Raw genomic sequence first — 27,698 nt, forward strand, 5'->3', positions numbered from 1 at the left:
TGGAGAGCAGCGTTCCCTTTGAAACACTATTAAAATAACGGATCACTTCACGTCGATCGGGCTGAGACTTTTGTCCCATCTTGAGTATCATCAAAATCAACGAATGGCACGGATCGGGGGGGTTCAGTGGAGTCAGCGGTGGAGAAGAGGTTCGGGGGGAAACGCGAGGGGCTCACAGGCTGCTGTGCTCTGCCCCGCTGGACTCCGAGGGGGATGCAGGCTTGCTGTGGTGAGGATGAGAATGTGAGTGACACTGTGGATTGGCTGTCATTGGTTACCTGGTTCCCAGCCCTCCAGCTGCAGGGATCTGTCACAGCAGCTCACCCCCCTCTTCTGCTCCCCACACTCTTTCAATCAATACCCTCACTTCTCACGGGCTCCAATCATTGCACTTTGTCACGCTCTTTAAGTACGCAGCAAAGACGTCATCTCTGAACGTGGATCGGATAGTAGGCACCCAATATCTATATAAAACTGCTCAAGGCAGAGAATAGTTAAAAAGGACAGAGACGGCGAGAGGAAGGGGGCAGAGGAACTGGGCTGCAGACTTTTCCTGCGGACCATTCGCCTTTATGATCGCCACCAAAGTTATGGGAAGCCGTGAGTACCCAGCTTCTTTCCCTTTCGCCCCGCAGGGTCTTTGACAGATGTAGCCTTGCTGGTGCAGCTGTGGCAGAGGCGCAGCTTTCCCTTTGGGGATAAAGTTAGAAAGTCATCAGGATGCTGGCTGCAGCAGCTGGAAGTGCTGGCTGCTCCAAGCTAGGGGAGTCGCCAACAACCACCTAGTAAGCCAGGAAGTTTCTCCAGCGGAGCCCAGGGTTGCTGCGCTCAGCATCCCGAAGCTCTGATTTCTAGCAAACCTGGGACTCGTGGGGGAGTGAAGTGAGACGGACACCTTAGTTTAGAGGAGACTCCCTTGCTATATAGTGTCTTTGTTGGATTAGCGGACCCGGCTTTGCTAGGAGAAAATGAAATGTCATCCCGCAAACTTTAGTGTGTTGAAGTGCGGTTCGTTTTGCGGGCAGAGCAGTTTTTCACCCCGGGCACTAAATCTATCGCACCCCAGCTGCTGATTTTTTTACTTTAAATAACTCCTCTTTGCCAGGTGGCCGGTTTCACCTTCCACTCACCCGCTCTAGGCAGCATCCGAGAGGGGCAGGGACAGAGCGTGGGCACCTTTCTCCAAACCCTGAACTGCTCCCAAGCCACGCGCGCTGGAGTGGGGCTTTTCCAGACGATGTGAAATCGAGGGCTTGCCTGTCTTGTTCCTTCCCTCCCGACAGCCTAGTGCCCCGCTCCCCCAGCCCGCTGCAGAGGTGACAAGCGACAAAGGGCATCCGGTTGCAGCAGCCGCGGCTGGGAGCCGAAGATGTTGCTGGCGGGGATCAGCATGTTGTCCTGGCTCGAAGCTGCGCTCACTGCCTTGCTGGCCCTGGGGCTCCTCCTCACCGTGTCCCGGCACTTGTGGACTCTCAGGTGGACTCTGAGCAGGGACCGGGGCAGCGCTCTGCCCCTCCCCAAAGGCTCCATGGGGTGGCCGTTCTTCGGGGAGACCCTGCACTGGCTTGTCCAGGTAAAGTACAAACGAGAGCACGTGTCCCCCTGCGGCGGGGGCTGTGGGCAGTCTCCGGGCTGGTGACTGCTGGGGGCGGGCGGGGGATGGCCTGCAGGATGGCTCACCACCCCCTCCCTTCCGACCTCTACCCCCCTGGGATCAGGCTGCTCCTGGGACGCCCAGAACTAACTGAAACGTGAGGAAGGGATTTAAATGCTTTTCATTCCTGAGCCACGTGGGTCCCTGAGCTGGGCTGCCTCCTCCCTGCAGGTTTCGCGACGGAGGGCGCCAGGCTCCGCGCAGCTAGCTCCCCTCTTGCTCCCGAGGAGCCGCGGGCGTGTATGGGGTGAGGGGGCTCCGCAGCCAGCAAATCTGAGCGCGGCCGGGTCTGTCCATGGGGTCGGGCTGGCGGGATCCAAGCCTTGCCCCGATGGTGGCTCTCCGCTTGACCTGCCGGCTGGTTGCAGGGCTCTAGCTTCCACAGCTCCCGCCGGGAGAAGTACGGGCACGTGTTCAAGACCCACCTGCTGGGCAAGCCTGTCATCCGCGTGACCGGGGCCGAGAACATCCGCAAGATCCTGCTGGGGGAGCACAGCCTGGTCAGCACCCAGTGGCCCCAGAGCACCCAGATCATCCTGGGCTCCAACACCCTGCTCAACTCCATCGGCGAGCTGCACCGCCAGCGGAGGAAGGTGCGCTCCGCAGCGACCGTGCGCTCGGGGAGGGGAGGTGGCCATGGACCCAGGGCCAGGGCAAGGACCGGCACAGCGCTGCTCACTCGCGCGTGGCCGGGGAATTCTGACCCGGGAGGGAGGTGTTTGGAGACGTGTGTAAACTCCTCTGTAGTTGTGGGGGAGGGCCAGGCAGTGAGGGGCTGTGTGAGCGGGGCGGAGGCCGAGGGTCCAGGGAAGGCGGTTGTAATTCACCCCTCTGCAGCCTGCGAAGCCCACTGCAGCTCCGTCCAGCAGGAATCCAATTGGCGGCGGCTGCCAAGCGGGTAGCCCCAGTTGCCCTGGCGGCGCAGCTGCAGGTTGGAGACAGCGCCACTAGCCTTTTCTCTCTCCCTAACCCTCTTCCCTCCCCTCTCCCTAGATCCTGGCTAGAGTCTTCAGCCGCGCTGCCCTGGAGAGCTACCTCCCTGGGATCCAGAAGGTCGTGAGCTGGGAGCTGCGGGGCTGGTGCAGGGAGCCTGGCTCCGTCGCGGTTTATTCCTCCGCTAAAACTTTGACTTTCCGCGTTGCAGCTCGGGTTCTGCTGGGCCTCAGCCTGGAAGAAAAGCAGTTTAAGGACCTGGCCAAAACCTTTGAGCAGCTGGTGGAGAACCTGTTCTCCTTGCCCCTGAACATCCCGTTCAGTGGGCTGCGCAAGGTACTGTTGCCGGGTTACATTCCCGACTCGCACCGCTTTGCTTCCCTCTGCTCTGTCTTTTTGTAACCTACCGAGTATAGGCTGCATTGCTTTAAAAAAAATGTCCAGCGCCAAAGTAGCCAAAAAAGCCGAGGTTGGTCTCCAGGACCAGCGCTGGAAGTTAAAGAGAATTGTAAATAATACAGAGCCATGAAAGCCCACCACGCACTGTTACCCTGTCCTATAAAGGTCCATGCATGTGTTCTAGCTTTCGTAATGTAAGGGGGATCGCTACTGCCATTTTAAAATACAGTGAATCGCCTTCTTACCGTCCCCTCAGGAATTCCCTCTTTGGTTATCTTACCCCTGACATGTCCCTGAGTGGGTAACGAGTCACGTTTTAAACAGGTTTCATTGCTGTATTAGTTGCAGTGATCAGTTAGATTTTGCCCCATTTCTTTTGCACTGGTTTATTATAAAGTGTCGGATTGTTCTCTTATTACAAATTGTTCTCTAATTACTCCTCGTCCTAGCCATTTCTTTTTCTTTTTTTCTATATATTTGCTTCCAACACCTTTCTGTGTTGTTGGCGTCAATGTATTATTATATAATGTTTGATTGCTAAGCATGTTACATCTGGAGTTTTCCCTGGAGTAAATTTCAGTTCTGTGATGCTATATTCTCAGCAGGATAGTGATCTGTCCAATTCCTTTCCACAGATTATTGGCTTTGCTATTATCATGGTACATCACCAGCACACGAGTTTTCCGCACCTGTGGGCTGGTTCAGAGAATGCCACTTCCTCTGGCTGAGATAGTCCTTGCTAACATCTATTTATTACCTGAATAGTATATAATCTGTTCACTTGTTTGTGCTGTAGTTCTGTGGGTTCTGAGGTGGGAGTGGGCTAGAAAGGGATTCATAGAGTCTAATGACAGAAGGGACCATTGTGATCTTCTACTCTTGTATAGCACAGGCCATAGAACTTCCTCCAAAATAATACCCTGAGTAGATCTTTTAGAAAAACATCCTATCTTGATTTAAAAGTGTCCAGTGATAGAAAATCCACCAGGACCCTTGGTAAATTGTTTCAAGGGCTAATCACTCTCACCATTAAAAATATAGGCCTTATTTCCAGTCTGAATTTCTCTAGCTTCAGGTTCCACTGGATTGTGTTATACCTTTCTCTGAAGAGCCCATTATTAAATATTTGTTCCCCATGTAGGAGCTTACAAACAGTAATCAAGTCACCCCTTCACCTTCTCTTTGTTAAGCTAAATAGATGGAGTTTCTTGAGTCTATCACTATAGGGAGCTCCATCTATATATTTGATTATATTGAATGATCTCTTGGGTGTGTGCATTACACACAATTTTGTGTGTGTAATTTCCTAGGAGTTTGAAAAAATGGGGAAAAAAAGAACTTCTGTCATGTGGCATCATATTGACATTCACATGGGTCATCAACAGGGTTGGAACCTTTAGATCCACCCAACAGACCTCTGCCACTTGAGCTAACAGAATAACTGATCATTCTCTATGTAGACTAGCACTAGAGGAGCATGAGACAGTCACTTTGCCAGTGGGTTTCAGAGATATTTGCTGACAGCAAAGGAATGGTGAGATTCAGGAATCTTGGGTTCAATTTTAGGCACTGGAGGGGAGTGTGCTTGAGTGGGCACAGACTCCTCTGCCTCTTCCGTCCCCGCCACCACCGCAAGCTTTATCCTTTCTGCCCTATCCCCTTCTACTCCCAATCTCCCCTCCATTCCCAATCTCCTTGCCCAGCCAGTCCCAGTTCACCCAGGCCCCGTGGCTCCTTACCCCCTTGCCCAGTGCCCAGCAAGTCCCATTTCCCCTGGCTCCTGGTCCAGTCTTCTTCTCTCCCTCCCCTCCCCAGACTCTTTGTCCCTATCTGTTTGTTCAGCCAAGCCCAGTTTTCCCCCAGCACCCTGATTCCTTCTCAGATCTGTCTTTCTTCTCCTCGTGTCCTTCCCCACATTCCATTGGTTTCCATTTTCCCTGTCCAGCTAGTCACAGTCTCCTCTGAGGTCACATTACATCTAATGGTTCCTACTGGCCTTAAAATCTATGAACCCTCCATCCCGCCTCCCATCCAGCTTCCAGTCCATTTTACTCCACCCAGCTGCCAGTCCTAGTCTCTTTGCCCAACTAGTCCGAGTCTCCCACCATCAGTCTCAACACCTAGTCCCAGTTTATCCTCTCCTCTTTTCCCCCCGGCCACAGCCTTTAGTCTCAGTCCTGTGTCTTTTCTTCACAGCCTCCTTCTAATCTACTCCCCCATCTGGCTTTTGTCCCCTCTGCATTCAAATCAGGCTGCTTCCTCTTATATGCTATCTTGATGCTAGCAGGGGGAGAGGGCATGAAGAGCACAGGAGAGATAGTTCTTGTGCTTTCAGTTGCAGTACCTGACTCTGGAATGGCCTGCAGCAGCCCAGAGTTACAATTTCAGTTGAAGTCATCTCAGCTCCCTGCGGAACCCAAGCTGGAGCATGCCCAGGGCATATAGAATTTCCAGAGGTTTTAGCTGAGAATATCTAGCAAGATTCAAAGGCTTACATCTTGTCCAAATTTGGCTGAATTTTCACAGGGATGGCTCATCCCTGACATAAAGGCCACTCCCTGCACCAAATCCCTGTGGGAGCTAGGGACTCTTCAAGATTGCCAAAATCTTTTCACATGGGCAAAACAACATATTTTTCACTAGTCTTGTTCATGGAAAAGGCTGAGCCATTTGGGCCAAAAATTGCTAAAATACTTCAGCCTGATGCAGACACCTGGCATGGAAAAAATTTCAGCCCAAACAGTTTAAATTTGGCAAAGCTATATGCATAAAAACAGGGTCTTGTAATGGGAAGAGTTGAGCAACCTTGGCTGTAATACTTTGGTCTAATTTTGGTTGTTAGGTTAACTGTGCAGGTGCTGGGTGGTGTTGGTGGCCTGTGACAATGTTATTATGGAGTCATAGTGTTCAATGCCTGAAGGGACCACCTGCTCATCTAATCTGACCTCCTGTATATGACTCTATTATAATATAATCCAAGCAAAATCTGTGCATGGATTTCTTTCAGGTTAGATTGCCCTGCCTCTGGGCTTCTGCAGTAGGGTGATCTCTAGTAGGATGAGGCCCGCACAAGACAGGCTTCTTGTTACAGAACCACACACCTTGCATTCCGAATGCATTTCCATTTCACCTAATGACAGCTTCGGAGCTGACTCCTCTATATCCTATTAGATGTTTGGTAGCATGGAGGGTTACTTTAATGGAAATGCAGCCTTCTGACAGACACATTTACACACAACCAGTTGGGTGTGATTATCACATATTGAGCTAGCATACTCATCTGGAATAGCGAACCCCTTTGTCACTGCCTTTGAAAAGCCTCTGGAAGTTTCTGGAGACCAACATTAGATGGGGATTGGCTTGTTAAGTCATCCTCTCTTATCCAGGTACTAGAAAGCTCCCTTTGGACATGGCAGAAGCTGAGTTTGTTCACGGCAGTCATCAAGAGGTCACTGTGGCATCAGCACTCTAGCTTCACTGTTTCCCTCCCCCCAAGTGTTCCTTGGGCAGTACTTCCCTTTACAGGGTGTCTTGGAGTATCACAGGGAGAAATTACCCAATTCCCAATAGTCTAGCTGCCCAGTGCCAAGTAATGTCAACAAAGACAAACCCAGACCCGAAGAAGAGCTCTGTGTGGCTCCGAAGCTGGACTCTCTCACCAACAAAAATTGGTCCAATAAAAGATATTACCTCACCCACCTTGTATCTCTAGCATAGACAAATTAATTTGTCCTTCCTAGTCTTTTAATTGTGAGGTGTCAGATTGAAGCATCACTCAGAGCACAAAAGGAGCATGGATTTGAGCTATTGGTATTAGTTAGAATAAGAGTGATGGGATTCTTGGGGTCCTTGAGTGCCATTCATCCTGGGTAGGGTCTTTTTCCGGGTTTTTTCTTACAGTGCTTCACTGGACAGTCCCTGAACAATCATGTCTGACTCTTCGCAGGGGATCAAAGCCCGGGATATGTTACATGAGTACATGGAGAAAGCCATAATGGAAAAACTACAAAGAAAGAACTCGGAAGGTCATAGTGATGCTCTGGATTTCTTAATAAACAGTGCCAAGGAGCATGGCAAAGAATTCACCATGCAGGAGCTGAAGGTAAAGAGAATCTCCTTTGCTGTTTTGCTTCTAACTGTCTTTAAAGCAGTTTGATTGGGGGGCAACTGATATCTGCTAGCCTCTGCCTTTGTTTTACCCACTCTGGGAGAATCCATCACAAACAATAACAAAGCTTCTTCCTCACCCTAAGTGCCCCTGGACACTAAACATTGCTTGTCCACCTTGATGAAATAAGGGTCTGGAAAAAAACCCAAACGCTGTAGAAATGCAAGGATGTTGAAAGAGGGATTGGACACCCAACACTTAAGGTAGGTGTTGAGCAGAGAAAGGTGAGCTTTGTAGCATCTTACCAGTTCCCAAGCCTGAGCAGACAGCAGGTGAGGCGGACACTTAGGAAGAGTGTGCCAGACCTACAGACATCCTTTTCATGGTTAAATTGCTTTGCATTTGAACTGAGTTAATATTTTAAAAGTAAATAAATGCCTCTTTTGCCCTCCTACCTTATCCTCTTGGCTTTTCTTCCAGGCACCTGCCTGGTTTTACTAGAATACTGCTAGGTTGTCCAGCTCCAATGGGGCTTCTTGTGTATCCATGCATTCTCAATACACTTCAAAATATTATCTTTGACATGATAGACCCGATTGTGCATTCCTTGCACATCCCCATGCCTATTGTAGCGGGGCCTATGGATCATGCTACTGTGTTCCAGGGGGCGGTAAACTTAGAAATCTTTGAAACAATATATCAAAATGACTCCTGAGATGGAATGATGGATTCTGGGTCATTCCCTAGGATCAGCTCGTTAATTATATTACTCAGAATGTGGATGTGCTCTATGGAATAGTGAACATGAGACAGCACTATGATTTAAGGCCAAATCTTATCGTTCTTACTCAGGAAAAGCTCCCAATTGAAAGCAATGGGAATTTTGCCTAAGAATTGAGAAAGTATTTGTCCTTAATACTGAGTCAGTGCCTACCACGAGGCTATTCTGGGTGTCACTATTGATGTAAAATATAAAAATCTGAACTAGTGTTTATAAAGTTCTGGGATAATTTTGAGCATGTGCAGTAGCTGATTTAAGTATATTTATAATGTTGGGTTTTAAAATATCATATCGAGATATCAGTCCAAGATCAGGACTTACTGTAAAACCTAAAATGGGTAACTGACCTATCTTTCTCTTCTCCGGCTGAGAATCAGCTTCTATCCGTATTGCCCTGGGCTTCCAAAAACAGGCATGTTTGGCTGCCATATTGCCAGAACTGCCAAAATACTGATGGCCTTCCAAGTCACCTTCTTTTCAGAGCATATATGAAGTCAGTTTCAGGGTATAAGATACTATTAACTTGTATGGTAAAAACGCTGCTGCTTAGCCTCCTCCGGGATGAAATTCTGGCTCAGTTGACTCCAAACTCCTATGAACTCCAGCAGGGTCAGGATTTCAGCACGGATCTTTATTTCCTAGGAGCAGGTGACCAGTTTTTGTAAAGTTTCTGAATCTTTGCTTCTGAAAATCTGGAAGTGTGTGTACAGAATTGCATTGTCTCCACATGGAAACTCATCACTGCCTGTTGGCATCCCTCCTCATAACAGCGGTAAAAGTCATTACGCATTTCCTGCAATCCTTAGGCATTTAGTGTAGGCAGCGAAATGGACAGCGATAGAACACCCAGCTCCGTCAGTTTAGCTTATGCTACAGAGCAACAACATCATAGCAAATTAAGTAACAGAGACCTTATGCCTCCGTTCCATTCCCAACAATGCTGCGTTGGCAGGAGAAGGAACCATTCGGGAGTCTTTTCTGTCTCCGATCTTTCCCATTCCTGGCATCTTCTCACTTGAGTGCGTCACAAAAAGGAGCACCGTTTGGCTCCAAGCCAGGGGGCAGGATTCCTTGTGAGGCGGCAGCGTGGCCAAGTAGGCACTGGACTGGTACCCAGGAGATGTGGGTTCTGTCACTTCCTATTCACCTCTCTGTGGTTCACTTTCCCGCTATTTACAATGGGATAATGATCTCCTCATGAAGAGGTTTGGGTTGGTTTATTTGTTTGTGTTCAAATCCTATCCTGTGTGGAACTCCATGAAGGGGAATCCAATCTGCAAGTAGGGAACTGTAAGCTTCTGAGTAAAAGAGGGTGTTTGCCACGGGTTGTGTAGCACAGCAGTTTGTGGGAGGAACCCCTGTACATTGTATAACTAGTTCACCAGGAGAATAATCTATTTTAGAGATTAATTAAAATGACCCAAAACTCGATCTCCATGTTTAAGAAAATCTAAACTATTGGGCAAAAAGAATGCACTAATTTGTAAATAATGCTCAATGATATTCTCCAGGAGCAGCGAGATGTGCTTAGAAGAGGTATAGGTGACATTAGTCAAAAGAGATGAACATAACTATCTTTGTGAAATTAAACACGGGTATCTGTAATGTAATATTTGCCAGATTATACCCAGGCATCCCTAATGCATATTATGCAAAAATATTTATATGAGCAATTGCAGAGCCCCCACGGATAGAGCCAAGCCCTGGCTTGTCTACACTTACCGGAGGGTCCGGCGGCAGGCAATCTGTTTTCTGGGATCGACTTATCGCGTCTAGTGAAGACGCGATAAAATCGATCCCTGATCGCTCTGCCGTGGACTCCGGAAATCCACCGCGGCAAGAGGCGGCAGCGGAGTCGAGGGCAGCGAGGCAGCGGTCGACTTTCCCCCGTCCTCACAGCCAGGTAAGTCGACCTAAAATACGCACGTAGCTGAAGTTGCTTATCTTAGGTCTGACCCCAGCTGTAGTGTAGACCTAGTCAAAAAGAGTCTAGTGTGGCTCATCCCAGTCCAGATAACAGTGATGGGCAGGGAGTCAGCATGTGTTAGTATATTGATATGCACTTCTGTATGCTTAGAACTTAGAAACTTCCTACATCAGCTGCATTTAAAGAAACTTTCCTGCGGATTGTAAAATAATTTATGGTTACTGTCTAATGTGGCAGCGCCTTGTACTAAAATAAAATGACAGCGGAATATTAATCTAGTGGAATGATCTGCCTAGGTAAAAAAATCGTAGTTGCTTTACAGCACTGGATACAAATCTCTGAGAGACACGCCAAGCACGAGTGTACACTAATTTCCTGACTCGCTTTGTGTTTAAATACTTGTCAAAGAGCACTTTCCACCCCCGAGAGCTGCTGGGAATTGTACTCGGGGAATGAATGCAGCATGTGCTTTACAAAATCAGGATTTGTAACAATCCAGGTTAAAAAGCCCACCGTTTTATCGAAACCACCAGAAAAATCCGAAGGCCAAAAGGGAAAAGAGCACATCCTTTATCATAGCGGCGTAGAGATTTCACAGAAGGCAGTGTGGGATTGGGCATCTTGCTTTCTGAGAATGCACTAAAATAAATTAAACTATAAACCACTGCAGTAAAGTCACAATAAAGGTGAGATTTAAGTTTGAAGGAAACAGGATAATCCTGAGGCTGTTTCCATAATGAACCAGACTGAATAAGAGGCGAGGTGAGGTCTACAAGACACCCAATTGTACTGGCTATAAAAGAATAAATAAAATACTTTGTAGATTAATAAAATATTCTAGCGTCAGGACGTTCTTTCCAGCCACATTAATACGTTGCGAGCGGCTTTATTTTAATCCTTTGTGCGGTGATACATTAGCATTGTAAAGACTAACAGTGAGGAACTCAGCATCACCCTGATTCAGCAGTGCCATCCGTTGCTATGCGGCGGATGTAGAAGGTGTTACACTTTACTACGCGGAGCTTTCCCTGTGGAACTTCGCATTGGGAGAACCAAGACATTGTCGTCACTAGCACAGACGGTGGGAATGCCCAATTCCTGCTAATGTCTACGGGAGCAATGTGCACAGATACAGGGGGAAAGCAGCCCCCGTTCTGTCAGCGTTATACACATCCTGGAGGTGTCCCGGAGAGCCAGCACACTGACAAATCTCCCTCCCCCGCCAAAACAAGGAAAACAAGCCCTAGCTAAGCGGCAGTGCCTCGGTCTGGTAGCAAAGGAAAATCCTTGCTATGGGACCCCTGCAATGCCCCGGCATAGCGGGATTGGCTCCGGGTACTTCAGGGCTTTAAGCGGAATGGCCTTGTGTGAGTGGCTTTCCCGCTCTCCTTAATAGGAAATCAGATATTTTGGCGCTGCGAGGTATTCCCAGGCCAGATTTATATTTGTAAAAGGAAACAAACTCCGCGGGAATCCTGTAGCTCGGCCCCGCCGCTGGGCCGGTTCGTAGGGAGAAGAAACCTGAGTAGGGAAGGTCACATTGAGTCCAGTCGGCTTCTCCACTAGGGCTTTTTCCATGTCCCCCTGCAGTCCGGTGTCATTCGGCCCATCCTTTGCAAGTCTCTGTCCCGGCCCCAGCGCCGCCAGCTCGCCTGTCTTTACACGGGAGCAGCGCGATAGAGGCTCTGCGGAAGCCTTGGGGTGGAGTCCTAGCCTCATTGAAGTCAGTGGGAGTTTTGCCATAGACTTCAATGGGGCCAGGATTTCACCGATGTGTTTTGGATTCACCCCTTCCCTTCTTATAGACTTTCATCTGGAGGGGGGCGGTGGGGCCTGGAGACATTCCCACCCTTAGGTCACCTCCTACAGCCCTCTTTTTGCCTCCAGATCATGACCGGCAGTCTCTGGAAATCCCAAGTTCCTGATGCACTGTATGCAGCTGTGTTGTAGCTCCAAAGCTTGTTTCTCTCCCGGGCAGGAGTTGGTCCAATAAAAGATATTACCTCACTCAACTCGTCTCTCTTCCCCTTACCTTAGCAGCTATTAGGAAAGCTTAACTGGGTGTATATTCTGTGCATAACTGTGTGTATTCTACACAACATCCGAGAGGCGTGATGCTGCGCCCTTTGGATACACAGCAACAGCAGTCCCTTGAGTGTGTATTAGTCAGAAATAGGACAGACATAGTTATAGAAAGGCAAAATAGTTATTGTCAAATATTTCGGTCATATTTTTAAATGCTGGCTTAATAGTCATAGTTCACATCCTAAACGTGCACGTTTTCCTTTGATTTCTGTATGGGTGGGAAAGAGAAAGGGGAGCTAAAACCTTCCAATATTTAACCTTCTATGACTTAGCTAGGGCCTAGCTGGTTTCCCGTGATATTTGAAGGGAGGTTCTTAGAAAGCCCTGATTGTACGGTTTTGAGGATCCATGCTTGATGGATATTTTGCCTACTGTCGGCGCAGATAGCCCACTTTGATTGTCTGGGATCATTCTGTGGCTTGGCTGTGTGCTGAGTTATCAGAGCCACACTGTGACAAACATGTATGTAAAGCATCGTATGGACATAGTACATGTATAACACTCGGGTCCGTTGTTTTCCTTTGCAACACACCTCAGTTTTTGCTTCTAGGAAGCAATTGGAATAATTGGATCCTTAGGCTTGTTTTTCACGCAGCACTAAATAGCATAGGAAGGGGGCGTGCAGGGGACAGTGTCTGGAGTTCTTCCGTGGTTGTCCCATGACTTGTTATAAAGGTCTCGTTTCTGCCAGATGCTGAACACTGTGTGGCAATCCAGCAAAGCCCTTAATTTGACGCACGTGAGTAGGAGAATCCCCTTAATATTTAGCTCAGCACCTTGCAAAATCCAGCCCATGGCGATTTAGTTCAGGTGGCGGCACATCTATGCACAGTGTGGGTGCATGGGAGAAAGGTTGATAGCCTCAGGGAATTTTGAACCATCGAAGATCATTGACAGGATTTTAGATGTTTCACTAATGTCATCGAGCAATAAGAAAGTTTGTTAATCTACAGACTCTGACATGCCCTTGCCTCTGGGGCAAGCGAAGATCCCGGGATTTGTCAAACATCTGTATCCAGGTCACTCTCTATTGGCTGCACAGCTGCAGAGGTTCACATACATAAATTATGATGGCACAGGAAGTTTCTTATTACTTTTACTCACTGTTGGCCTGAGTCCAGTTCTATTCATGTACATGATGTCTTCACATTGACTTCAGGAGGCGTTTGAACAAACGTTACCTGTTTTAGATGGTAGCATAGGAACCTAGGACTCCCGGACTAATATCCACCATCAGCAAAGTAGAAGACATGCCTATCTGGCGATGATTTCTTTAAGAGATTGGAAGAATCTGTACATATCAAATGTACTGTCTGGCAGCCGGAGATCCAACTCTCTAAGGCTAAGTGTGAGGATAACCTTTGCTCACAAAATTCTCAGCCAGGTTCTTTCTCCTTTTCTTTCTCTTTTTACTGATAATGTTTGCAGGTTCGTAGGGAGGAGTGGAATAAACAACCCATTACATAAGTGGTAGACGTGCAATATAATGTTCGGTTAGCAAAGGAACGCAAGTCCTGTAAAGTTACAGAGATTTGAGTTTCTAAACACTCAAATGATGGAAATGAAGACGGGCCTCGTGGGGCTAGACAGCTGTGCTCAGAGGGAACAGGTGGGAGTATGATTTGAAGATTAAAACACAAATGCATTTAAAACTGTCACATTTGATTATCTCGCAGGAGTCAGCGATTGAGCTGATATTTGCTGCTTTCTTCACCACTGCTAGTGCCAGCACTTCTCTGATTCTTCTGCTACTGAAACACCCCTCGACGGTAGAAAAAATAAGACAGGAACTGATGTCCCATGAATTGCATCGGCAGTGCCATTGCCTTTCGCCTGCAGTCTCCCAAAAGAACCACTCATATATTGAACCCTGCCAAGATACACCGATGGTCCAGGAGAAAGAAAGGAAGGACAGTGACCCTCAACAGCGTCTCCTCTCCACGCCAGAAGGGACGCCGAAGAATCAAAGTCAGCAACTTGATCTAAAGGCAGAAGGAGAGGGTGGGGGTGGTTTCATCCGGCGGCCTCCTCTCCTTAAGGAGCTCACGTTAACCAGAATGACACAAGAAACAATTAGTTTGAATACAAACGATCATTATTCAAACCACAGGCAAGAGGAAGCCGGCCAGCCGCCCAGCAGGTTCGAGGTGCCCACAGGGCCAGTGATTCCAGAGGCAGAGTGTCATTGTCAGCCTGAGATGAACTTGGATAAACTGAGCCGTCTGCGCTACTTGGACTGTGTGATTAAGGAGGTCCTTCGCGTGCTGCCGCCCGTTTCTGGAGGCTACAGGACTGCCCTGCAGACCTTTGAGCTGGATGTAAGTTATCTGTTCCGTTTTGCAATTGTTTAAAGACTCGGGTATGGCTTTGAGCCAAGCAGCTTTAGTTCATTTCTGTGTATCTGCATGTCTTATCAGCCAGTTTTACACCATTTTCTTCTTCCTCTTTAGTGACCTCTGGGTATTTCAAAGGGCTGATTTACTAATAATGGCAGCTGTGCGACTATTAAAACTTGTCTGTAGAACGAGTTTATCTTTAGTGTGAAACACTTGTTAAGATGTAAGATATGACATTTTGCCAACTGCAGGTGCACCTGAGTTAGTGCAAAATAAATGTGCACCGAATCTGTTTTTTGCATTTTACCATTATAGAAAGCACAGAATACAGGGGAATGTTGCACACAGCTAACTGGCCACTTAAAACAGAACATGGAAAACATAAAACATCTAGAAATCAAATAATTGGTTATTTATTTTTAATGTATTTATATAGTGCACAAAAATGTATTGGCTGCTTCCCTGAAAATCAAATCATACTGATTTTACTAAATCAGCAAATACCGAAATGTGACAATATCATAGCGTGAATACAAGAAATGACAACGAAACAGAGCAGTATAGAACCGCAAAATCACACGGCAGGCCCAGTTCTACAACTAATAGGAGAGTAAGTCTTGCTCAGGCACCGTAGCCCCAATGAACACAACAGGAGTGGGACTGCTTGTCTGAGTAGGAGCTGAAGGAACAGGCCCTGGATCCAGCTGGCGTCATCACACGTCCAGTTTGTGTCCTTGGGACTACAGGCGTGAGCCAGGAGAGCAGGATTCTGGTCTCAAAGTGCCCTTCCTGCTGCAGGATTCTGCACTGAGGAAGAGCAATAAGTTATTTCCATTAACCCCGGTGTCCTGCGGGGGGGGGGGGGAGCGGCTTGTCTGAAGCTGCCGCATTAGACAGGGTGGTTAGTTAGCATCCAGTGTCCCCCAGAGGGAGTCACCCCGGCCCCGATCGAATTAAACATGCCACCCAACTCCCCCTCCTTCCCGGAGAAAGCCAGAGCCGGTTTCTAGCGGAGGGCCGTGGGAACGGGGTGCGGGGCTCGGGGCAGGGCGGAGTGTCGCCCTCTGGCGGCCGAACGGAACGGATTGCTGGTGGTGGGGAGGCCCGGGTCGGGCAGGTTTCTAGGCGAGGCGGGTCCCAGGGCCCCAGTCCTTAGCAGGAGCAGCAGCAGCACAACCTCAGGGCTCCCTCTAGCAGCTCAGCGAGGCCAGGGCCCCCCAGCGCCGGTGCCAGCTGCCCGCTAGCTGATGTTCCTCTCCCCGCTCCCCTGCAGGGCTACCAGATCCCCAAGGGCTGGAGCGTGATGTACAGCATCCGAGACACCCACGAGACCGCGGCCGTGTACCAGAGCCCCCCCGAGAGCTTCGACCCGGACCGGTTCGGCTCGGCCCGGCAGGAGGACGGCAAGGGGGCAGGACGCTTCCATTACATCCCCTTCGGCGGGGGGGTCAGGAGCTGCATCGGCCAGGAGCTGGCCAAGGCCATCCTCAAGCTGCTGGCCATCGAGCTGGTCAGCACGGCCCGCTGGGAGCTGGCCACCCCCAGCTTCCCCGAGATGCAGACGGTGCCCATCGTGCATCCCGTGGACGGGCTGCAGCTCTTCTTCCACCCCCTGCAGCCCGGCGGCGCCAGCACCCGCCGCCAGGTGTCCCGGGAAGCTTGAGCCTTCGCCGCGGCCTCTCGAGCTGGGGCGGGCTGCGGGCAGGGCGAGGAGCGGACGCCGCCCGTAGCAGATCTCAGAAGGGCCGGGCGTGGGGGACAAGCACCAGGATTTGTACCGACCGGACACAGAAAGCGCGACACGAGCCCCTGGGCCCGTTTCCTTTTCGCAATGCCCTGCAGCGGGGCTGGGATCCGGCTTCTGAGAGGGGGCCTAGCCCATCCATCCCCTCCTTCTCGGTGCCCTGCTGCTGCCCACCACGGCAACAGGAGAGGGGCTCCGGATGCAGCAGCAAATCCGGTGAGATCTCCTTTTCGTCCGCTTGCACATTAGAAAGGCTTGGTTTGTGCCATCCTCACTGAACCCGGGGTGGGGAAAACCAGGGCCCAGATGCACTCCGAGGAGTCCAAACCACCGAGAAAGAGTCCAAGATCCAAGTATGCAGTTTCCTTAAACTTCAAAGGGTTGGCAGACCTAGAGGTGTTGGCTGGGGGAAAGAAACCAACTGTTCTAGATTTTAAAACAGACTCTCCGGGGATTTAGATTCACCTGCTACCTCTCACCTGACTCTTGAAAGTTTAGGGGAACGCCCTATCCACTGAACAGCCTTCCAAGCCACACTGTTGTCCTGATCAGCCCTCCTGCCCCCTTCCTTCTGATCGCATAGAGAATAATGCAGAAAGGAGAGAAAAACAACTGTCTCTAGCACATTTTCATTACAGTGCATGGCTAGAGATGGCCTGGAATTTCCTGTTCCACATGCAGAAGTTATGCCGTATGGGATACATGTATTTGTAAGGGGGGAGTGGGTTTTTTCACGTTGGGTCATAGCCTTTTAGAAATTTCCATGGATATTTAAAAAGAGAAAAACCTAAGGGGTCGCTGCAACCTGACAGGTCCAAACCTATCAGATACATCCCAATTATCTGTAACTTTCTGATAACTCTCTAACTTCCGATAGATTAATGTAAAGAGTTTGTTTGTATTTCATCTCACTCCGACACTTTCCATTAGAGTCCATATGATAAAGATGCATTCTGATAGTACTGTATATTAATATTGTACATTAACACTATCATAGTAAGGACTGTGCTGCCATTATTAAGGATCCATCATTAAATCCCATTTTCAAAGTAAATGTGCCCTAGACTAGAGTTTAGTTGCAGGTTGAAACCTGCATGAGAGAATCAGATTTCAACAGGGAAGTGATCTTTTTAAAATAAACATTTAAAGAGTCAGGACATTTAACTATTTGATTCTGGCTGAAAAGTTCCTGATTTTAAAGATTGAAAACCATTTCTTGTGCATACACTCTGGTCCTTCTAACAGAATAATGATTTCAATATTTATAGTGATAGTCACATTACAGTAACTATCAGAGCAGCATTGAGCAACAAGACCACTTGTCATGCATCATATGGTGTACAATGACTTAAATATGGATTCACGTGGAGTTAAGGTTGGGTGCTGACTGATCTGTTAGAGGGTCTCTGAATACTGTCTGCATTGCCATTTCCTGCTCTTCAATTCCAGTATTTTTCTTTTTCCCCTTGTAAAAGAATTTCTCACAGATATTTTGTAATGGTAAAATGAAAGGTCTGTGATGCCTACCTTTCATGTCCATGAATGGAAATGGCAGTTACATTGGAGCGTTGAGAGGAGAGTTTAGGGTAATACTAAGTATTATTTGTGTAGATTAGTGAATACATTATTTCATTTTCACTTAGGGCATGATGGCAGCCCACTGGTGTCAATGGAAAGCCTTCGCTGGGCTTTGGCTAAGGCACATAGTACATACTGTCTGTCTAAAAGGTGGGGGGAAGCAAGGAAATGGAAACATCTGATAATTACTTTTCATACATTTTGATGGAAAATATGGCTACTCCTGCTCTAGGTCAAGCTCTTGTGTAATATTAAAATGTATCAGATCGCTGAGAGGTCGAACAGAACACCTACATCCCCAAACCTGTTATCCGTAGGATGAAGTTGCCCTTTGTGAAGGCTGACACATTGGTTCCTAGGATAATTTCTCCAACGACACTTCTGCCCTAAATAAACTTTCTTGTCCTTCTGCAATCTCCCAAAATGAGGAAAGTCAAAATATTTGAGCCCCCTTGCCTTAAATGGTGACCCACTGCCTGAAAACCAACCGGAATGATTTATTATTCTGTTAGCCAGAGTGTTAGCAGCCACCGCCCAGCTAACGTACCTGGATCAGTATTTCTAATTAAACATCAGAAAGTCGGGTAACATAATTTCACTCCATGCAACATCTCAGCTACCTAGAGCAGAAACATGGCTACCAAATGTGACAGGTCAAATCTGGAAAAGGTTGTCCTGAAAGTCGGAGTTAAGTGTTGTTGGCAGGTTGACCCTTTAGTGAACCAGAAGCCTCTGCCCTCCTGACCTTGTCTTTAAGGTGAATCTTTGTGGTGAACGGAGGGGAAATCAGTAGGCGGTGGATACAAGTGTCAATGACTAACTTTAATTAGCACAACCACTGAACTGATCTATCCAAACGCTAGTGACGCTATTGTGATCCTCTTAAAGAAAAGTAGGCGAACCTTTGATCCACCTCCAGTTCCGTTTCATTTCGGTGGGACCTGGCCGCTCACCTAGGCAATAATCGGATGGGGAGCCGACTGGCAAATGCAGCTCTGCAGCCTCCTCCCCCAGCTTGGATGAGAAGGAATCGTCGATTCTTCAGGACCAAGCTCAAAAATTACCCTGAACGCTAACACTGTAACCGCGTTGTTGAATAACGTAATGTGAATCTAGTAAAAAAAAAAAAAAGACTTGAAACTGATGTTGTTTTTCTAATAAACATGAGCATTTGCAAGTGAAGTGTAGCAATTACCACTTGTAATCAAAGTTTGTTCCTATCAGGCTGTTAATTTCTTGACCCCCTTCCAAGATGTCTTTAATTATCCCTTTCACTCTTTACCATTTGATTCTTTTCGGACTGACGACTGTAGAATAGATGGCTGTGGCGATAATAAAGGTTTCCTGTGGTAATTATCGGTGCTCAGGCCACCGTATCTCGTTATTTGATGGACAGTGAACTTGGCGAAGTTGCCGGCAAGAGTTCATTCAGATGTCACGGTCCGTGTTGTAGGTCACAAGCAGGTCAGAGTACGGGAATGGGAAAGAACCCCGAGGTCATGCCACTGCTCCCAGCGCAATTCACTGAGGATACGGAGACACCAGAAAATGATCATCCCTATTAGGCAGAGAACTGCCTTGCCAGCTTTGGAGGGCTCAGAAGCCGCCAACGTAACCACTGGTTGGTTTATTTAGGTCAGAGGAGGGGGTGGGGGAATGGGAACAAACTAAGCATTTTAAACAGAAAATAGGGAAATTTACCAGATTAAATTTAGGCTGAAATAATATAATATACAATTATATATCACGTCTGGGCACAGCAAACAACCCGTATACACATGTTTACATTATATGCAGGCATATGTACAATAATCACCATATGCTTCAACCCTTTACCGATAAATGTTTTTTAAGGAACTAGGAGTTCACCTACATTTCAATTAAACTCTAAACTGTAAAAGCCCTTAGCCCTCCCGGGTCAGATCGTTTGCTGACGCTGCACCATCTAGAAATAAATTTGCGTTTTTAAGCATAGGTTAAGTGTCTTGTCCCAGAACTAGGAAACAGTCAAAAGAATGTGCATGCGGCATAGAAATATTGGCGTACAACGACTACATTGCCAGGTATTGTCAAAGCAACCAGGCTACTAAATACTAAGCAGAAATACTCCCCGAGTCATGTCTTCCAGAAAACATAGAAGGGGGTACATTAGACATTAGATAACATTTAGATTCCGTTAAAAAAAATCGCGCTCGAAGGTTTATTGTGGTTAGGCAGGGAATCAGAAAGCGAAATTGACTAGACAAAAATTAAACTGAATAGTTTACTTGTACCGTCTAAGCTGAGTGAAATAGGATAAATAAATATATAAACATATGACAAACAACAGTGACAGCTCTTTAGATTTTGAAACTTCGTCCTCTTTTAATATATTATTAATATTAGATGCAAGGACATTTTCTAGATAAAAATATTACTTTGAACCTCGGAGTGCCCCTTTAAATATTTCCCAGCTTAGTCACTAATTTACAAAAGAAATTGCGAGGGTCATTTCAGCCAAGTAGTGAGCAACAAACACGGTGAGAAAAAGTTCTGTAATTTGAAGGTTATCGAGGATCTTGTTTGTATTCATTTGCCGTATTTCTACGAAACGGTGCCTAAGCTAGATACAAATGTAAGACTTTATGATAAGTGTTTGTCATACTTCAACTACTTACTGCTGCATTTATAGTAATAACGGTAACCGCGAGTCAGTAATTTCTGGACAGGTGTTATCTGTGTAGGTGTTATATAAAAACAACAAGGAGTCCGGTGGCACCTTAAAGACTAACAGATTTATTTGGGCATAAGCTTTCCTGGGTAAAAAATGTTTTTTACCCAGGAAAGCTTATGCCCAAATAAATCTATTAGGTGCCACCAGATTCCTTGTTGTTTTTGTGGATACAGACTAACACGGCTACCCCCGATAGATGTTATATAGTGTCCCCGGAGCTACCATGTTTCCGAATACCAATACCTACCGATTGTAAAGCTACCGATTGCAATTAGATGGGTGTAAGCATACAGTTCAGAGATGATGCACATGACAGAGCAGGCAGAGCGATCGGTGTTTTGGAAACTTTTAGCAGCTGGCTGCTCTTTTGGCGAACAACCAACAAGTACTTGTGTTCTACGTCTCTGGTTGCACAGAAGGGAACTTCAACTCTGCTCCAACATATTTTTTAAGGTTTCGCCAAGGTATAACGCCAGGATCCCCAAACGAACTAGATAGTCATTCCAGTCCTGATCGTATTTTCCTTTACAGCGACCTCTTATAAATCTACAGCCGTGAGTGGGAGGAGCGAAGGGTCCGTGGCAGCCACCGCCCGTGAACATCCTTTCCCAGCAGTCAGCCCTGCCATTCCGATTTGCACCGCAGTGATATAAAGCGGCTCCGCATTAAAACATTTCCCAGTATTTGTGAAGCACTCCTGCCTCCTGGATGCTCTACAGATGAATGTCAGACCCTGGGCAATTCTCTGTACGGTTTGTGGGAGCACATAGCCAGGGCGAAGTCCGCTTTCCAGGCACACATAGCTATCTCCCAGCCTCTGTGCCAGGAGAGTTAGCCCCCCTCTGAATTAAACTGCTGCTGGGGAGTATGCCGAATTCCTCTGCCTTCTTCCCATAATGTTATGGCGGCCTGTGGGTTATCTGCCTCCCATCTATATTCAGACAGATGGTGGGTACTGCTCTGCTTGTTGAAAAGGCAAACCCATCACCGCAGGTTGCAAAAGAAAAGATTCACACATAGAACACCCCCGGGGTAAGGACTAGCTATGCTCCAGGGTCCAGGATGAGAAGCACCAGAAACCTCACGCGTAGGCGCAGGTCTGCGGGTGCTGTGATCTATGATTTAAGCGTCTATAAAAGTCTGTGGGTGGCAATAGCCTGGATGTTTACTTTTTGATATAACCTTGCCTTCCCTCGCTGACCTGCGTTTGAACCTGCCATTAGCGCTGCATCATATGTTTCAGAATTTACTCCTGCCTGATGCTGATTCCTCTCAGGAACCTGACCATAAATACAAGCTGGGCCTTTGAGGTGAACTTCAGGCCACGCACTAATTTGAGAGGACAAGGTGAAGCGGCGGCTGTTCGTGATCCAGTGACATAATTATGTTTTTATCCTGTAAACCCAAAGCTGGGTTCCAGCCAACTCAGCGCTTTGCAGCTGGAGTTGTGGGAACTCAGTCCTACCCAGGGAGAACCTGGAGGAGATGTTCAAAGCGCGCAGTCCCCCGCTAGTGCTGTCCAGGGTCTGCGCCACTTGCTCCCACTGTGCTAACGAGCAATAGCACCAACCCGGAACCAGGCGAAGTCCAATTAACTACTCCTCGCACAGCTCTTCGCCTTTAGCCTGGGGCTCAGGTCTTTAAAACAAATGCTGAACTGCAAAGTGCAGTAGGAGAGATTTAAAAAGATCTGTTGTGTGTATGGTTGTTATCAAACCACGCATAGAGGCAAAATATAAACACGTATGTGCTTTCCCATGTAACTGGGCATAAGGACAAAGTGAGCGAGGCATTTCTATAATCTGCGTCAATATATTCTTACTCAATTTAATGAGTGATAAATAAAGGTAAAAGGGATGCAGCTAATTAGCTGGTCTTTCCTTGATCCTGACGAGCTGAACTAGCAGCTGTTTGCAATTCTGCCCCCATTCCATCCTTTAATGATTATTCAACGAGCTACAGAGTAGCGCCCTGAAGGAGCTGAGATCTGAGGCCCCCTCTCCCGCAAGCCCTATTGTCCGGGTGAAATTAGCACCTTTTCAAAGTCAGCTCTGTGGCTTGTCTGTAGCTCCTGGAGGAGGGAGACCTGGAGAAGCCACCGCGCAAAACAAACAGTTAAAGATTTCGGGGGGAGGAGCCAGGCCACAATCCGTAATTAAAGATGAACTTTGGGTGAACTAATTTATCTGACCAAGGTGGAGTGGGCAGCAACCTGGGGAGGGCTATAAAAAGGGGCCCACGGCGGGGCTTGGCCTGTGAGCTGCTGTGCTCCGCGGAGACAGGTAGGGGCTGTAGGCGCTGCTCGCGAGCCATGGGCTTCTCCACCTTGCTGGCCAGCACTCTGTGCACCGTCCTGCTGCCCCTGCTGCTCTTCCTGGCCGCGGTGAAGCTGTGGAATCTGTACTGCGTGAGCGGCCGGGAGCCCGGCGGCAGCTTGCCGCTGCCCCCGGGCACCATGGGGCTCCCTTTTTTCGGGGAGACGCTGCAACTGGTGCTGCAGGTAAGGCCCCGTGAGCTCTCCCTGCCTCCGCCCGGCTTCGGGAAGGGGCAGCCCCTCGGAATAGCCAGGGGCGACTCGGGGAGCCGGTTCCTCCTTCTGTGGGATCAGGTTGGCGGCAGCAGCTGTCGCGGCTCCTGGGTGCGCTGAGCTCCAGGTAGCCAGAGCAGGGCAGTGCTAGCCGGGGAGGCGGGCGGGCGGCTGGCCCGGAGCCCCGCTGTCACTGCACTTCTCTCCCTCCAGCGGCGGAAGTTTCTCCAGATGAAGCGTCGGAAATACGGGTTTATCTACAAGACCCACCTCTTCGGGCGCCCCACCGTGCGGGTGATGGGGGCCGAGAACGTGCGGCACATCCTGCTCGGGGAGCATCGGCTGGTGTCGGTGCAGTGGCCGGCCTCGGTACGCACTATCCTGGGGTCGGGCTGCCTCTCCAACCTGCACGACGGGCAGCACAAGCACCGCAAAAAGGTACCGCGAGCCCCGCTACCTTTCCCCCCCACCTGCCCTGCGAGCTGGGCTGCAGCTCCCCGGTTGCATCCGGCCGGGGCTGCCGCCTGTGCGCTCTCAAAGCTCCAGGAGTGGTGCCCTTTGTGCGGCTGGGGCGGGTGTGCGCTCCCCTGTCCAGCCGGGCTGAGCTCCGGCTCCGGCGCGCTCTTCCCTTGGGGCGGCGCAGTGGCGCGCGGAGCGGTGGCCTGAGCCTTCCTCGTCTCCCCCAGGTGATCATGAAGGCTTTCTCCCGGGAGGCCCTGCAGCACTACGTCCCCGGCATCCAGGAGGAGGTGAACGCCTGCCTGGCGCGCTGGCTGCGCAGCGGCGGCTCCTGCCTCCTAGTTTACCCCGAAGTGAAGCGCCTCATGTTCCGCATCGCCATGAGGATCCTGCTGGGCTTCGAGCCGCGTCACACGGACCAGGACAGCGAGCAGCAGCTGGTGGAGGCCTTTGAGGAGATGATCCGCAACCTCTTCTCCCTGCCCATCGATGTGCCCTTCAGCGGGCTTTACCGGGTAACGCTCCCGCCCGCGATTGGGGCTAGCTCTGGGGTGGGGGGTTCCAGGTACCTATGGGGGGCGATGCCGCAGGGGCAGCCCTGGCTCGGGGGGCTGGCACTAGGTGCCCGGCGATGGCAGCTGAAATTGGGGGGCAGGGTTTGGGAGCATGCTCCCAGGGGGTTGGTACGGCGTGGGTGACGGGCGTGTGGGGACGGCCTGGCAGCGGGATGACCCGCAGCCCTTTGGCTCCCTTCTCCGCCCCCAGGGCCTGCGGGCGCGGAACTTCATCCACGCCAAGATCGAGGAAAACATCCGGGCGAAGATGGCCCGTAAGCAGCCCGCGGGCGGCTGTAAGGACGCGCTGCAGCTGCTGATGGAGCACACGCAGGACAACGGGGAGCCGCTGAACATGCAGGTGAGATGCCCGCGGGAGCTGGCGGCCCTGCCACGGGGACCACTGCATTGCCCCAACCAAAGGCCTGATTTTTGCTTCCTTCAAACTTAGTGGCATCGCTCCTGTTGATGTAATGGGAGCAGGATCGGGCCCGAAGTGTACCCTCCCCCCGCAGTGCGGTGTCCGGGAGAAGGAAGATCAGGGTGGCAAATCCTCGGCTTAGTCAGGGGAACAGCTTCAGGGCCAGGATTTCGGACGATGGCGACCCATGAGTGGTCTCCCCCCGCTAGAGTTGAGGAAGATGCTCCAGTCCCTCCCGTCCCTGGAGCAGCCCGGGTTCTGGAGCTACCGGAATTCTGTCCCAGCCGCCCCGGATCGTGGGCTCCCAGGGCACATCCTGCTCGCAGAGCGATCGAAACCCCTCTCGGTGCTTTCCCCCCCTTGTGCTCGGGCTGTCTGAACGGCGCAACATGACGTGTGCAAAGCCAGGGCAATTCTTTCCGTAAGCCATCGGTTCTCCAAAATCCCTTCCCGGACAAGGAGTCTCTGCTCATCTTCTCCCGCCTCCCGTGCCTTTCTGTGGCTTTATATTAAAACGCAGCCTGTAGATGTGGAGCCTAGGAATATCGCTAATCACTGGTGGCATTTAAATGCGGCATTTCCTCTCTGCTTTACGGGAGGTGCAGTTTTAGAAGGGCATTTGTGTAGGGGCGGAGAAAGCCATGAGTCTGGCGGTGCAGTGTGGTGTCAAGTACCTAAAACAATAGGGTGTGTGTGTGTGTGGGGGGGTGTAAACCCAAACATCCTGCTCTTTGTCTCAGGAGCTAAAAGAATCTGCAACAGAACTTCTGTTTGGAGGGCATGAAACCACGGCCAGTGCTGCCACATCTCTAATCACCTTCTTAGGTCTTCACCGGGCTGTTCTGCAAAAAGTGAGAAAGGAGCTACAAATGAAGGTGGGTGTCTTCTCTGTGGAAGTTAAAATTCCTCTGTATTCAGTTTACTGTTTGTTCCTTCTTCGTGAGGAGGGAGTGTATTCATTTTAACGGACTAGAGAATAAATCTCTTAATTAAGCAAAGTTAATGCCCCTTATTAAAACAACTTAACCAGGAAGAGCTGAATTCTCCATTTGAAAAATGAGATTTGCAATGATTCAAGCTTGTTTGGGGAGCCCTTTCTCTTGTGATAACTGGGAGTTTGACTAGTTTGTACCCCATTACTGATGGCAATGCAATGTCCCGCTAACACAAACTGCAGCCTGACTTTTATGTGCATAGTCTTATGTTAACCATGTTCTTTTCCTAGGGTTTATTGTGCAGCATGAACCAAGATGACAAACAACTGGATATAGAAGTCTTGGAACAGCTGAAGTACACAGGCTGTGTCATCAAAGAGACCCTTAGGCTGAGTCCACCAGTACCTGGAGGATTTCGAGTTGCGCTCAAGACTTTTGAGTTAAATGTAAGCTGGGCTACTTGATTTAATAGAAGCAAAACCCCCTTCACAGGCTGTAGTGTTGTGTTGTGTTTTTCCCCTCCCCCCCCTCCATAGTAATTATTTGAAAGCAAGTAAAACTGACAATATATACAGGGATTTTTATTTCTCTGTAAAATCTTGGCATTCATCTGCCTCTAAGCTTGAAGTCTTCACATATTGGAATTTCCTAACTTTTTTTTTTAAACAGGGTTACCAGATTCCTAAAGGTTGGAACGTTATCTACAGTATCTGTGATACACATGATGTTGCAGACTTCTTCACCAACAAGGATGAATTTGACCCTGATCGCTTCATGTCTCCCTCTCCAGAAGATTCCTCCAGGTTCAGTTTCATCCCTTTCGGAGGAGGCTTGAGAAGCTGTGTGGGCAAAGAGTTTGCAAAAATCCTTCTCAAAATATTTACCGTGGAGTTGGCTCGGAATTGTGACTGGCAGCTGTTAAATGGACCTCCTACAATGAAAACTGGTCCCATAGTGTATCCAGTGGACAACTTGCCTACCAAATTCATAGGTTTCAATGGCCAAATCTGAGGTCAAAGGTTACTTCTGGATGAAATTCTATAGCATTTAAAGTACACATAGCTTTTTATAGAAACCTAAATCCAATATTAAATATTTAACTTGTAAATGTATAATAGTTATTTATGTCTTTTTAAAAAATTTTAAAAAAATCTACTAAATGTCCTAAGTTTGGTTGATGTGTTGTTCAAGCACTACAATTATGGGTCAGTGTGGTCCATAATTAGGTAACTTATTTCTACAGAAACACAATGTTTCCCTCTTATTTAAGAACCTTGTTGAAAGCTTATCCATTTTAGCATTTTGAAGGAGTTTAAGGACAGTGTATGTATTCAGAGACCCTTAAACTTTTAACAAGCATGAAACCATGGGACTTAACTGCACATCCTGTGACCAAAATACACACATGGCTTATATTTAAGCCAGGAGAATGTGTTTTCAGATTACTTTTTGATACTAGGTTTTGTGTTCAAAGTTTATGGATTATTATGACTTAAAATAAACTTTTATTTTTGAAGATGCTTTGCTTCAAATATCTCTAGTGGCTTTTTTCCTTATACTAATTTAGCTGCTCGGGGGTATAAACACTAATTCAAATTCTTGTTTGTGGGGTTCCCCCCAACCTTTATTAAGGGGAGGGGGTTCTCTTGCATTTTAGCCTCCATTCTTCCTGCACTCACAAGTCTAATGAGAAGACTCCAACTGGAGTCAAAACAGTTCACTTGTTAAAGATACTGAGGCTTAACCAAGCCACCTTAATAAATGCAACTAAGACTCTCCTAAACAGGTTGACTAATCCTGTAACATCTTCTCAAATTCAAACTCTTGGAGACTCCTATCATCTACTTAGGGCTGGTCCACACTAACCCCCCAGTTCGAACTAAGATACGCAACTTCAGCTACGTGATCTTAGTTCGAACTACAAGGTACTTACCGCAGGTCCACACGCGGCAGGCAGGCTCCCCTGTCGACTCCACGTATTCCTCTCGCGGAGCAGGAGTACCGGTGTCGACGGCGAGCAATTCCAGGATTGATTTATTGCGTCTAGACAAGACACGATAAGCAATCGATCTTCTGGGATCGATTTACCGCCGAACCCGGAGGTAAGTATGGACGTACCCTTAGAAAACCCACCTCTATATAGCTGACTAAAATCCTGAGGGGGTGAGAGGAAAATAACGCAGGCCATTTCCCTACCATGTCCAGTGTATAGTAACCTATAAATCTAAATTTGAGACCTGGTAAACAAAGACTAAATAAACCATGTTGCCTCAACCACACTCAGCCTGCTAGAATAAGCTCCTAGCTGTGTAGGCAGAGACAAGAACAAAAGTCCAGAATAAAACCTCTTTAGCTCCTCTTCTCCCATGCTATTCTTAACCTGCGCCAACAGCTCCCTGAACATTGCCATAGACAACAATATAGCTGTCTAAATCTCTGATTGTTGAAGGTGTCCGTTATCAATGGTTATTGCAAACAAGCCAGCTACCTGGTAGGTAGGTGTGTGTGTGTGTGTGTGTGTGTAATGGTTTAGATTACAACTGT

The 27,698-nt window shown here is 48.4% G+C and overlaps 2 protein-coding genes across 2 annotated transcripts; both read left to right on the plus strand.

The window, feature by feature from the left end:
* The first annotated feature begins 1,369 nt into the window (after window positions 1–1,369).
* Window positions 1,370–15,886, plus strand: LOC112101756 (cytochrome P450 26C1). Its single transcript, XM_024192617.2, has 6 exons — window positions 1,370–1,573; window positions 2,023–2,247; window positions 2,648–2,923; window positions 6,933–7,088; window positions 13,564–14,205; window positions 15,497–15,886. The coding sequence occupies exons 1-6, from the start codon at window positions 1,370–1,372 to the stop codon at window positions 15,884–15,886; spliced, it is 1,893 nt and encodes a 630-aa protein (XP_024048385.2).
* Window positions 15,887–22,569: 6,683 nt separating this feature from the next.
* On the plus strand, window positions 22,570–26,165 carry LOC112101757 (cytochrome P450 26A1). Its single transcript, XM_024192618.2, has 7 exons — window positions 22,570–22,758; window positions 22,999–23,223; window positions 23,472–23,759; window positions 24,010–24,159; window positions 24,960–25,094; window positions 25,445–25,600; window positions 25,824–26,165. Exons 1-7 carry the CDS (start codon window positions 22,570–22,572, stop codon window positions 26,163–26,165), a joined length of 1,485 nt encoding a protein of 494 aa, XP_024048386.1.
* Window positions 26,166–27,698: the final 1,533 nt, after the last annotated feature.

Source organism: Terrapene carolina, unplaced genomic scaffold, assembly GCF_002925995.2.
Source record: "Terrapene carolina triunguis isolate 2854851 unplaced genomic scaffold, T_m_triunguis-2.0 Scaffold95, whole genome shotgun sequence".
NCBI lineage: Eukaryota > Metazoa > Chordata > Testudines > Emydidae > Terrapene > Terrapene triunguis.

Bases quoted from the DNA above. Each gene is read 5' to 3' on its own strand.
- LOC112101756 (XM_024192617.2), top strand. From the start codon at position 1,370: ATGTTGCTGGCGGGGATCAGCATGTTGTCCTGGCTCGAAGCTGCGCTC. The intron at 2,248-2,647 runs GTGCGCTCCGCA...CCCTCTCCCTAG, and splicing joins TGCACCGCCAGCGGAGGAAG to ATCCTGGCTAGAGTCTTCAG. The intron at 7,089-13,563 runs GTAAAGAGAATC...ATTATCTCGCAG, and splicing joins TCACCATGCAGGAGCTGAAG to GAGTCAGCGATTGAGCTGAT.
- LOC112101757 (XM_024192618.2), top strand. From the start codon at position 22,570: ATGGGCTTCTCCACCTTGCTGGCCAGCACTCTGTGCACCGTCCTGCTG. The intron at 22,759-22,998 runs GTAAGGCCCCGT...CTCTCCCTCCAG, and splicing joins CGCTGCAACTGGTGCTGCAG to CGGCGGAAGTTTCTCCAGAT. The intron at 25,601-25,823 runs GTAAGCTGGGCT...TTTTTTAAACAG, and splicing joins TCAAGACTTTTGAGTTAAAT to GGTTACCAGATTCCTAAAGG.